General features: G+C 31.9%; 1 protein-coding gene and 2 non-coding genes across 3 annotated transcripts; all 3 read right to left on the minus strand.

The window, feature by feature from the left end:
• Nucleotides 1-1,858: 1,858 nt before the first annotated feature.
• On the minus strand, nt 1,859-12,376 carry LOC139481439 (small ribosomal subunit protein uS17-like). Its single transcript, XM_071264769.1, has 4 exons — nt 12,286-12,376; nt 11,154-11,273; nt 4,470-4,675; nt 1,859-2,001 (listed from the first exon to the last, which is right to left on the minus strand). Exons 1-4 carry the CDS (start codon nt 12,295-12,297, stop codon nt 1,878-1,880), a joined length of 462 nt encoding a protein of 153 aa, XP_071120870.1. The 5' UTR covers nt 12,298-12,376; the 3' UTR covers nt 1,859-1,877.
• Nucleotides 5,007-5,083, minus strand: LOC139483684 (small nucleolar RNA SNORD35). Its single transcript, XR_011655094.1, has one exon. It is a non-coding gene; the product is annotated as a small nucleolar RNA SNORD35 (small nucleolar RNA).
• Nucleotides 7,706-7,782, minus strand: LOC139483685 (small nucleolar RNA SNORD35). The gene has a single exon (XR_011655095.1). It is a non-coding gene; the product is annotated as a small nucleolar RNA SNORD35 (small nucleolar RNA).
• Nucleotides 12,377-13,669: the final 1,293 nt, after the last annotated feature.

A 13,669-nucleotide genomic window follows, 5' to 3' on the forward strand; every position in this document is an offset into this window, starting at 1 on the left:
TATTGAACCTTGTAGTACAATTTCAGAGAGATCCATACACTTAAACACAAGTTATTGTCATGATTGTTTGGAAACTAGAAACATGCTTCTTATTGGCCCCTAATAATTCCTACATATTTTGGGCAATTAACCCAAAACTTAATCCCAGCCTTCCCTTTGTTATATGGTACATTGTGGTACAATTTCAGAGAGATCCATACAATTACACACAAGTTATTGTCTTGAAACTAGAAAAATGCTTGTTTTGACCCCTTTTTGGCCCTTAATTCCTGAACTTTGGCCCCATAACCCCTAAAATGAATCCATACTTTCTACTTGTGGTTTTAAACATTGCGGTATGATTTCAGAGCAATTGAAATACTTCTACACAAGTTATTATCCTGAAACTAGAAAAATGCTTGTTTTGGGCCCCTTTTGGCCCCCAATTCCTAATCGATTGGGACCATCATCCCCAAAATCAATCCCAACCTTCCTTTTGTGGTATTGAACCTTCTGAAAAAATTTCATGAAGATCTATTCCCTTAAACTAAAGTTATTATCCGGAAACCAATGTGTCTTCGGACGACGATGACGACAACATCATACCATTATACGATCCCAAAAATTTTTTGGGGTCGTATATAAAAAGTGACTTGGAAGGAGAGTTCTCATACCACATCTTTTTGTATCTATTATAAATGGGTGAATGTTAATCACAAGAACTATGCAATATGGGTTTTGCTCATTGTTGAGGGCTGTACAGTGACCAATAGCTGTAAACATCAACGTCATTAGGTAGATAAAGTATCTCATTTGCAATCATAGCACATCTTTCATTTATATAACATAATGTTTACTTCTCTTAGGAAAAATCAAGGCCTTAGATGGTTGAGCACTGCTCCTTAATGCTCTTCTGTTTGAGCTGCTGCTGAAATCCGACTATTCATGTTTAGGGGAAATGAAGTCATACATAGAGCCGATTTCTTGTCCGGGGTTAGTTTTACATTTGCATTAGGTTTTGGACTTGAAATTATTTTAGTCTCCAGCAGCACTGAAGCGTCTTGAATAGTTGAATTTAGAAATATGCATCTGGTGCAATAAAACTACATGTAGTACTGTTGAAGTTATTGCATGCCCAGTAAACCACAAAATCTAGGTCATAACCATTGTTTGGCACTTATCTTAAAAAGTTTATAACCTACGGGTAATGAATATCTGGACCAAATTGGTTTGACAACAGCATGGTAAAGTACCTTAAATCAAAACTTAACTTTATAGGGGCAGACTTAAAATGAAAAGATCAACATTTAGTGCTGCTGGAGACCAAAATACTTTTCCCCAAGTCAAAAACCTAATGCAAATATAAAACCTTTCTGGGACAAGGAATCGGCTCTATGCATGACTTTATTTCCGTATAACAGGAAAACACATCATAAGCAGTAGGCATTGGGCAAGTGTAGAAAACTTTTTGGACATGGAGCTTTAGCTATCTTCATTGTGGGATCATTATTATTCGTTGGATACCATTTTCATGGGTTTTGTGTAAACTGGTGAATTATGAGTTCAAATGTTCATTGATTAACAAATTATGAATAGACTTTGAATGCAGAGATCGGCAAAACCATGAAATCAAAATGTACATGTAAAATGCTAGTATTCCTCAATCCACGAAAATAAATAAATACTAGTAAACCCCCCAAAAAATGTTTAGTTTTAATGTTCCTCCACTCTGTAAATTATGTTGATGTTATGTCAATACAAATTTTATCACAATGTTATTGCAGAATCATGTAGTTTTGTGGAACATTCCAGAGTATTTTTCTTTAATTTTTACTTTCTCAAGTGAGATGGCAGTTTACATTAAAGACAATAATATAAATACATGTCCATTTTTTTATTTAGAATTTTCTGAATCCTTTTTTGGATGAACCTGTCTTCTTGATACCAATAACATTGAATCGTACAGTTTTACTCAGAGGTCTGCATTCTCCTACTGTGACAACATCTCCAACAATCAGATCTCTGCAAAATAAAAATAAATATTTATTTTTTTAGTCATCATAGATTCATATTACTAGTTCAAAATAGTGTATAAAATGTTGCACCTCAATAGCCAATGTTTTTTTTAATAAGCCTGTAAATTAACATCAAAGACATTTGAACTTCATTTATACCTACATGTAACTTGAAAACAAAAGAAAGGGGAGAAAATTGAATGTTATAGCCAGTTGGTAGATGTTCATAATGAGGAAAATTTTAGAATTAAAATCTCTCCTTTTTCAGCTAAAATATGCCTCAGACTGACGTGCGTTTTCTTCACAGTTCTGAACAGAATTTTCCTCATTGGCACAGAAATTATATTTCATTCTTTAATCATTGATGGACAAAACCTTCTATAAAAATTAGGAAGGCATGGTTTATAACTTATATATATATAATTTTTTTTAAATTCTGGACTTTATATGACTGTCTTTACGCTTGGCCATAAATGTTTAGAATTAGTATAATACAAGTGAACTAAAATATCTGCTTTTACAACTAAAATATGCCTCAGACTGACGTGCGTTTTCTTCACAGTTCTGAAAAGAATTTTCCTCATTGGCACACAAATAATATTTAACTCTTTAAACATAGATGGATTTAGTCTACAGCTTGAATTACCATGATTATATATGGATCTTTATTATGAATTCTGGACCTTAATGACTGTTTTCCTGTTACGCAAAAAGCCTGACAGCCCAGGCTTGTTAAATGTCTCTTGGGCCAGTATGAAATAGAAACTAGACAAATTTTCCAAAAACAAAGAACTTTCAAACAATAAATATAAATCACTCTTAAAATCCTTTCACATGAAACAATTGTCTCTTTCATTGACCTAAATATACACCAACATAACTTGACCCAATACCTCATCTCTTGGGATACTTCAGCAGTATTGATTTGCAAAAGTAAATGTCAATATAACCATTTTTTTTTTGCATGATGTTCTCAGTGAGAAAAATAATAGAACTAGTAGTAGTATCACATACATGTATAATCCGTTTGTATTTCAAGTCTACATTTACAACTAAAATATGCCTCAGACTGACGTGCGTTTTCTTCACAGATCAGAAAAGAATTTTCCTCATTGGCACACAAGTTATAGTCAACTCTTTAATCAGAGATGAACATAACCTTCTATTTAAATTGGAAGGCATGGTTATATATGCACCTATATTTAAATTTTTTAATTTTTAATGACTGTCTTTAAGCTTGGCTATAAGACCAGGCATCTAAAATGTCTATTAGGTCATTATGACTTTCAACTACATTCCAATAGAATCTAGACAAATTTCCAAAAATGAGGATCAGACCTCAAACCACAGAAGTTCATTGTCAAGACTTATGGTGCTCAACAATACTTATTCATAAAATGTGACGACCAAGATAGAAAGGAAGGAAGGAAAACGGGGTGAAAATTGAATGTTTTAACAGTTTTTTTAATGATGTTTATAGCCACAAAAATAAAAGAACTAGTATCACAATACATTTGTATTTAAATGTCTACTTTTACAACTAAAATATGCCTCAGACTGACGTGCGTTTTCTTCACAGATCAGAAAAGAATTTTCCTCATTGGCACACAAGTTATAGTCAACTCTTTATACATGTATGTACAAAATACGATCTTTGAATTAATAAAGAATGTGTATACATGCATCTTAAATTCCAGAATTTTACAGTGCCTATTACCAAAAAGTCTTGACTTTATGATATTTGCAGGCATGGCCATGGGCCCCAAAACACAAGCTTGATAAATTCCCAATGCAGGCCAAATTTTCTAAAAATGAGGGTCAGGCCTCTATCTACAAAAGCTTATTGTCTGCTTTAATAACAATATTGGTCGATAAAATTTGTTGAATAAGCAGGAAAATTTAAGATGCATATAAGAAGGGAGGAAAGAAAAAGAACTAAACTTTTAGCCTTACACACTTTAAAGTATTGTTTTTAAGAAAATATCCCATGTGGTTTTTCACTTTAATATTAGCCCAGCCTGCAAATCAACATTGAAAACATTTGTAATTTAGTCTATCATGCTTGTAAATTGAAATGTTATAACCCGTTTGGGTGATGTGCATAGTGAGAGAAATCATAGAACTGGTATCATGATACAATTAATTATTTATTGTATTTCAATGTCTACTTTTACAACAAATATATGCCTCAGACTGACGTGCGTTTTCTTCACAGTTCTGAACAGAATTTTCCTCATTGGCACACAAGTTATAGTCATTGTATTAATCAAGATGACACAATAACTCCTGAATTAGGAAATTAGGCAATATTTGTCACACGGATAAAGTCTATATAAAGGATGTATGTACATTGTATATCAAGTGTATTGACTGTATATAGATAATGTTTACTGTAAGGGATAACTGCCAGCTCTCAAGGTCAGTCAAGGAAAAAGTGTACATAACAAAAGATCCTGCAAGAAAAGCTCAGCATACCTGAAAGCTGGACTGCAATGGACAGACATGTTCTTGTGTCTCTTTTCGAATCTGTTGTACTTCTTGACGTAATGAAGATAATCTCTTCTGATAACGATGGTCCTCATCATCTTCATTTTTAGGACAACACCGGACAGGATTCTTCCTCTAATGTGAACATTACCAGTGAATGGACACTTCTTGTCAACGTAGGTTCCATTAATAGCCTGAAATGAAAGTTTATACATTATAGGATTAAAATGTTTTATCAATTTAATATTCATAATATGACTGGTAAGCAATCAATTTAATAGCTGGATCAGAAAAAAGCCATAAGGCATCTCATCAATGATATCAGTAGACCATCGTGATAAAACATCATTTACAGCTAGACTTAATACACTGTAGACATATGAAATGACAGTCATTTTTTTAAAATTTAATTTCTTTTATTCACTCCTAAAAAAACAGAAATGGGATAAGTTCTAATTTCAAAGGCTGCAACAATCAAATTTACCAGTATACATTTAAAGTTCTAATTAAAATAGGAATGATTTTGTTGCTGTATCAGAAAAAAGCCATAAGGCATCTCATCAATGATATCAGTAGACCATCGTGATAAAACATCATTTACAGCTAGACTAAATGCAATGTTGGCATATAAAAATAAAAAAGTCATTTTTAGGTCTTTCCACCTTTCCGTGGAAAGACCTATTGATTTTGTTTTGATTATTATTATTATTATTTTTTTATTTTTTTCTTCCGCCTAATTTTTTTCTTGCGTAATTTTGTTGTTTCAAAAGATGTCGCTTAGATATTTGAAATATGATATCGTATAGTTTATACGCTTTTAAACTGACAACCGTGTAACTTAATACTTTCTGTTGTAAGAGTTACCTCCCCAAACACTGTTTTTCTTTTGGCCACTACTCCTTCACAACCGTAAAAGATTACGACAAATTTATTTTACCAAATTGCTCGTTACATCTTCAGGATTAGGAGTTTAGTTTTGACCGAAGCTATCCGTAGACTCCATATGAGAGTTATTCCCCCTTATATGTATTTGATATAAGTGATTTGCATTTCTAACTGGTAAACCATAAGTGGTAGAGACCTAGGGTCTTTTGATTTGAGGTCCTTGGTCCAAAAAAATGAAAATTAGGTCAAGGTCAAAGTTCAAGGTCATATTCTCAAGTTTGATTTTGGCTTATTTTCCTTTATTTTCAAAAACCATATAAGGCCTAAATTAAAATATTGTTTGTTTGCCCTTTTCCGACCCTATGTTTTGAAACAGGGTAGGTAGGTAGGTAAAATATTTTATTTTTTTCCCCAAAAAAATAACTTGGCTCGGTATATTATTTGTCATGGGTAGGCAGGTAGGTATAATATTTTATTTTATAGATACAAACTCTGCAAAATGTTATTTGTGTCCGTTTTGTTTTTGCAAATAAGTTTTCTGGGAGTATTCAGGGTTCTCGCTAAGGATTTTTGAAGGCGAGTCCAGGGACTCGTCATTTTTGGCCATGGTGAGTCCAACAACAAGAAGAATATATTTTGTTGCAATATAATGTAATATTTTAGTTTCCATGGCCTAACAGAGCAATGAAATGACATTAAATTTAGATTACTTTTTAAACTTTTGCTATAAAATGATGATATTTGTGTTTAACTGTGTTCAGTTTATACAAAATATTTCAATATTGATGTATCTGTGGACTCACCAGTTTTGAAAATGGTGAGTCCAGACAGATTTTGATGAGTCCAGGACTCATGGACTCGCCTTAGCGAGAACCCTGAGTATTAGTTTAAAAAAAATATCACGTAGAATGTGAAGCTAATTCATATGCACTACTATTTTGTTTTCAAATATAAAAAAAATAGAGCTGTGCCGCATATCTTCAACACGTTTATATGCCTGGAACTTTGAAGAGTTTGGAAATCAGTTTGAACTTGCACTTTTATTCTGTACTACGTACCTTGTATGCTTACCTTAAGATTTTCTGTAAAAGATAACTTTGTACTGATAAGATATATCCGGGCAGACATACATTACTAGTAGAAAAAGTCCCTAGAGTGTTAAAAACATCGTGTGTGCCTTTGTTTCCAATAATAATGCTACAAGACTTTAAAAAACTCTGACAATTGTCACGTATTTTACATCGCATTCATAAATGATCTGTATGGACAACTTGGCGATTTTACTGCCAGATATTCTCCACTTTACAGGGTTGTGTCACTTTTGGTTCATGTCAGATATAAATAATATAGCGGCATCGTTAACATAATCATCCTGATCTGCGGATCACAAAAGGCCATCCCTATATAGAATACAACGTCCGTTACAAATTAGTTTGTACACACCTTGATAATTTTGTATCAAACGAACTTTTTTGAAAATGAACCCTGCTCTTTAAGTATAAAGGTACAGAGAAGCGTTCACATGCTGAACATCGATTTCAAACAAATGCTTTGAAACTTCAAATGCAAGTGTTCATGTCAAACGCTCAGGTGATACCAAACGGACTGGACCTTATACGTTGAAGATAAAACCCTAGAATTCCAGATAAAATAGTTTTGAGCGGGAAATACAAATATAAGATTTTTGGTAGGAACGAAAAAATAAAATAAAATAAAATCTTGCTGGTAAATACAAATAAAAGATTTTCAGGCGCAACGAATTTATAGGGTCGGTCGGTAAAGGGCAAACAATCAATATTTTAATTTAAGCCTAAGGTATCGACAAATTATTTTCACTAAATTGTTAGTTGCGACATGACGTTACTTATAAAATTTTGGTTGAAAGGGTGCGTAAACAATAAATAGGAGTTTTTGCCCATCTTATATTTAGTATTATGCGTAAAGTGATATAACTCATTAACCATACATAATAAAGGCCTAGGGTCTTTTGATTTGAGATCCTTGGTTTATGATCTTGAAATTGAGGTCAAGGTCATAGGTAATTTGCATGTTCTATATTTTGACCTTTGCTTTAAATTCATATTTATACATTATAAAGCCATAGGAACTGACATTTTAGATTGATTTTTAATATTTTGATACTAAAATAGATCTTTACTTGTGGAAATACCTTCAATTGTTCTTTGAACAATTGGTTTTTAATTATTTTTATTTCTTTTATTCAGACTTCTTAACTATGACAAGAAACGAGAAATTGGAAATCTGAACCAAACCCCTTTTTCCAAGTTCTAATCTTAAAGGCTGCAAGTTAAATTTACCAGTGCACATTTAGTTATTTTATTGCTGCATCAGAAAAAAGCCATAAGGCATCTCATCAATGATATCAGTAGACCATCGTGATAAAACATCATTTACAGCTACACAAATCTCTTTGGTCAAGACTTTTCGTAATGGTCCCAAATGAGAAATAGGAAATCTTAAAATTAAAGAAGGGATTAAATATTGTGAATGGAAGAGATGTATATTCATTGTGGCTAGGTCAGCTTAAAATGAATAAAACAATGTAAGAAAACTGTTATTCATCAATGAATGTTTACAATCAGGTCAGTTCTTAAAATAAGAAAAATTTCAAGAAATAAGGTCAGAATATAGAAAGTTCTCAAATTTTCCAGACTGCAACAAATACATTTTGTACATTGAAAATCTAATAGTGCACAGTGACTGATTTTAATCAGAATTATTTAATATAAGCTGGATCAGAAAAAAGCCATAAGGCATCTCATCAATGATATCAGTAGACCATCGTGATAAAACATCATTTACAGCTAGACTAATCACACTGTAGACATATGAAATGACGGTCATTGTGTTAATTCTTTTATTCAAACTGCTTCGATATCTGCTAGAAATGAGAAAAAAGAAATCTAAAAGTTAATGAAGTGGTAAAATATTGAGCAGTATGTACTTTTGGGCCAGGTGAGCTTAAAATGAATAAAACAATGTAAGAATACTGTTATTGATCAATGAATGTTTACTATCAGGTCAGTTCATAAAATAAGAAAAATTTCAAGAAATAAGGTTAGAATATAGATAGTTCTCAAATTTTTCAGACTGCAACAAATACGTTTTGTAAATTGAAAATGTAATAGTGCAAAGTGACTGATTTTAATCAGAATGATTTAATAGCTGGATCAGAAAAAAGCCATAAGGCATCTCATCAATGATATCAGTAGACCATCGTGATAAAACATCATTTACAGCTACACAAATATCTTTCTTTAAGACTTTTTGGAATGGTTGGAAATGAGAAATAGGAAATCTAAAAATTTTAGAAGGGATAAAATATTGAGATGTATATTCTTTTTAGCCAGGTGAGCTTAAAATGAATAAAACAATGCAAGAATACTGTTTATTCATTAAGGAATGTTTAAAATCAGGTCAGTTCATAAAATAAGAAAAATTCAAGAAATAAGGTTAGAATATATAGAAAGTTCTCAAATTTTTCAGAATGCAACAAATAAATTTGTACATTGAAAATCTAATAGTGCACAGTGACTGAATTTAATCAGAATGATTTAATATTAGCTGGATCAGAAAAAAGCCATAAGGCATCTCATCAATGATATCAGTAGACCATCGTGATAAAACATCATTTACAGCTAGACTAATCACACTGTAGACATATGAAATGACATCATTTTGTTAATTCTTTTATCCAAACTGCTTCGAAATCTGCTAGAAATGAGAAAAAAGAAATCTAAAAGTTAATGAAGTGGTAAAATATTGAGCAGTATGTACTTTTGAGCCAGGTGAGCTTAAAATGAATAAAACAATGTAAGAATACTGTTTATTCATCAAGGAATATTTACTATCACGCAAGTGCATAAAAATTATTTTTTTCAAGAAATAAGGTTAAATTATAGAAAGTCCTCAAAATTTTCAGACTGCAACAAAGACATGTTGTACATTGAAAATCTAAATAGTTATGTGTATCAAAGGTACTAGGATTATATATGCCAGTTGCACATTTAGTCTACTTGTAAGACTCATCAGAAACGTTGAGCACTCAGATAAAAAAGTGCACAGTGAACATTGTGATTTTATTCAGAATGATTTAATAGCTGGATCAGAAAAAAGCCATAAGGCATCTCATCAATGATATCAGTAGACCATCGTGATAAAACATCATTTACAGCTACACAAAATACACTGTAGGCATATTTATGAAATGACAGTAATTTATTTTAATGCTTTTAATTGGACTTCTTGAATTGGTTCTAAAAGAAAACTAGAAAATCTAAAAATTATTGAAGGGGTATAATATTGAAAAGTATGTTCTTTTGAGCCAGTGAATGAATACTATTTAATTTTTTTTTGGTTTTTTGTTTTTTTTAATATCTACACTCAGATAATGTCATATAATAAGACAAATGTCAAGAAATATGGTTACAAGATAACATTTCAGGACTTCATTTAGAGAAATTTCAAAGCTAACATGAGTGTTTTTGTAAGTCAAAAGTATTAAAATATCAAACTTTTATACAGATAGATTTGATAGGAAAATGAAAGATAATCAGAACACAAGCCCTAAGTGGAAGTTTTCAGATTTTAAAGGCAGCAATATAAATCAATCTAACAATGCACAGGGAAAATTCAAATTATATTTAGAATGATTTAATAGCTGGATCAGAAAAAAGCCATAAGGCATCTCATCAATGATATCAGTAGACCATCGTGATAAAACATCATTTACAGCTACACAAAATACACTGTAGGCATATGAAATTGCTAACACTTTTATTTCTTTTATTAATTTATTTGGACTTCTTCGATGTGTGAGAAACAGAAAATCTAAAAATTAATGAAGGGGTAAAATATTGAAAAGTATGTGTTAATATATGTGAATGCCATGGCTATTTTTAAAAAATAATGTTTTGGAGAACAAGAAGAATATCACAAGAAATAAAAATATCACAGACAAGTTTGCTGCCAAATCGTATCAAGAATTTGCGACTACAGAAATTAGCTTGTCAATATTATTTCTTTGATGTTATGCATGTTCATGACTGCTAAACAATATCCAAATAATCACAATTCAAGTACAATGTACATTGTACATGTGTTACAGAGAAAACAAAGGCAAGCCAGTATACGTACAATGTATACTTTTGGGGCCCTTTATTGCTTGCCGTTCAATGTGAGCCATTTGTAAAGGCTCTGTGTTGAAGACCATACTTTGACCTATGATGTTCTAATTTTACAAATTGTGACTTGGATCAAGATCTGTCTCATTGGCACTGATATCATATCTTCGTTCATCTATTCTTTGCACTTTGTTTTGAAAAGGGGTAAAAAATAAACTTTAAAGTACATGTATATGCATGGATATCCAGCAATCTTTTTGAATGAAGCTGTATCAGAAAAAAGCCATGAGGCATCTCATCAATGATATCAGTAGACCATCGTGATAAAACATCATTTACAGCTTTATTCAAACTTTTCCATCGACATGAAAAGTTAGGACAAGTGATTATTTCTTTTATTCAGACATTATACCCTTGTAGGCTTGTACTAGTGTAAAGTACATTTTGTACACCTTTAAACAATTGTGTTTGGAGTTCAAGTAGTCCCAGTAGGTCAAATTATCAACTTGACAACAACACTTTACCTTGGTCGAAGGACTAGGCTTGTGAGTATTTGGGATGACTGAATACATTTTTTGTAGTCCCAACACACTGGCACAATGTATATTTTGGTTGCAATAAATGTACATGTAAACGTTCTTACCTCTCTGGGTGTTTTGAATCCCAGACCAACACTGAAATAATGTCTAAGAGTCTTCTTTTTTCCAGCACCTTGCTTCTTGTTCAGAAACACTGTGGGCTGCTTTTGAAACGACCTTTCTGTCTGTTAAATAGAAATTTGAATTACATTTAAATTAGTCCAGTTACAAATGTATTAGTGAATGAATTGTTAATTATAAGGTACATGTTAGAATTCTGCTTTTTAAAGAGCAAAGGGTTTCACAAAATACTTATTTACCCCAATATTTTGCTTATGGTTGTTTATAAAATGTGTCTTTTGGGTTATTACTTGTACATTTGTAGGTCTAAATTCTTATCATTTTTGATCCTCATAGAAACGAAGATGGCGGAATTACAATGGAAAATATTCTGGAAAATGTGAAGGTCAGGATTATTACAGTGCGATCACTTAAAAGGTAGTTCAGTAGTGGTTTTTCTTTTTGCGATATATGAATGGAATGTGAAAAACTATATCTCGAGTGAACGCGATTGATAGTTTAGATTATTTTTACCGATAACCGCTACGAATTTCAGCTGACGGCGACTATACATTGTGTTCATGAATATTTTCAGTATGCTTGCAGAGAATTTTTTAAGGTCTTATTCAAACTATTGATTACAACATTGCAAATAATTACATATATAATATATAAAAGTTTTAATATAAAAGCAATAATCTTTGAATTTATCTTTGTATTATGTGCAAGATTATTTTTTAAAATCGCGTGAACGGCAATTTGAAAAATGTAAGAGGAAGACGAGGCTCGGAAGACTTATTGTTGTCTGAAATTTCAAGTTTTGCCTTTGGGAATACGATATATTGGTTTTAGAAAATTTCGTTTTTATGAAAAGCCTATTCCTTTTGATTTGATGAAGTGTCGGCGCAATACAGATTTATTAGACAAACTTATGTACAGACTTGAATTTGTGCCCCAGCAACCCCCCTTTTTTTGTTTCCTTTAACTTTTCATGCGTTACTTCTGTTGTAGAATGTTCAAATTCGTGTTTTATAAATTCATACTTTTTAATAATAATTAAAACTGTTAATAAAACACGAAAAATATATAGAAAACGTGCAAATAGACACATTTGTTCGACGGCCATGTGGACTGTACCTGTTCTGCCATCTTGGCTTGATGAAAAAGGCCGGAAGAGGGCGCTTTAATTATACGTCTGTTTCGTATTACCTCCCCATTAGGAGCACCATTGTACGATAAGCTGCATAATACTACTACTGTATCAGTTTAAATTTTTATTTATTGTTTTATTTTTAAATGATATTGAGATTTCTCCGCACAAACTACTAATGCCTCTTTCATACATGTGATGGACTGTGAAACTCAGATCAGGAGATTTGGAAATTTTGGTCAGGAGATTAGGACTCAGATCAGGAGGTTTTTTTATCGACATAAATTTTGTCGTAAATGTAACCGTCTAATGTAGAAATTGTATTTTCTCTTCAAATTTCCATCAAATTGTAATATGTTTATAGTACCCTTATTGCCTTTCTATTTGAATGAAAATAAAATTTTAAGAAGAATCTGTTTCTTCTTTTGTTTTGTTTTTGATAATTGAGGGGGGGGGCTAGAGGGGGTCTCATCCAGATTTCCCGGTTTTAATATCAGAAAATCCCGAAATCCCGAACATATTTTGTTAAAAATCCCGATCCCGATAAACAAGAAATCACCATTTATTTAATAAAGAGGTCCTTCACTATTTAAGATAACGAATAGACACATCTGACACAACTTTTAAAGCAGGCCGTCCTGGTAAACTTTGAAAATTAAACCCTCTGAGTAATGTTGTTCTTAATTATTTGCTTTCAATTTGTGCATTTTGACCAATATATTTAGTACGTACATTTTAAACACGTCAAATTGGGGTATTTGTTTTCTTCAAAATTGCAGAATGCCAGAAATATTTTTATATAATATTCGATTATAGAGAAGACTGTGTCTGTGAAATTATATGTGTAGTAAGGCGAAGAAAAAAATACATGTGTTTCAGGTAACATCCCCTAAAAAAATAGGATCGGTAGGAAAGCAAAATAGTTTTTTTTTCAAACGTTTTTGACTGGTTCATATGGGAGAAAAATTCTGACTTAACAAGTGCTTGTCCACATAACATCCAATAACCTTTTAAGAGTAGAGTTAGATTATAGGTACTTAAAATTAGATATATATATATAGGGGTACCGGAAACACATGTGTTTTCTTTTAGGTCTTACTCTTATTAAAAATATGGGAAGGGTTGTAAAGAGGCGTTATGTTCACGGACAAACGCGAAATAAAATTACAATTTCACGATGAACGAAAAATAAATAAAATGCTTGCACGTTGCCGTTTTTACTAATTTCACAGTAAAGCGTTGAAAAACTTTTTTTCACGGAAGGTTGTAAATTAAAAATGGCAAAACATGTTGCACGAAAAAAAACCTTTACCACACTCTTTGGGTATACTGATACTCTAAATCAGAGCGACACTAATACCAAGGAGCTTA

The sequence above is a fragment of the Mytilus edulis genome, chromosome 7, assembly GCF_963676685.1.
Source record: "Mytilus edulis chromosome 7, xbMytEdul2.2, whole genome shotgun sequence".
Taxonomy (NCBI): Eukaryota; Metazoa; Mollusca; class Bivalvia; order Mytilida; family Mytilidae; genus Mytilus; species Mytilus edulis.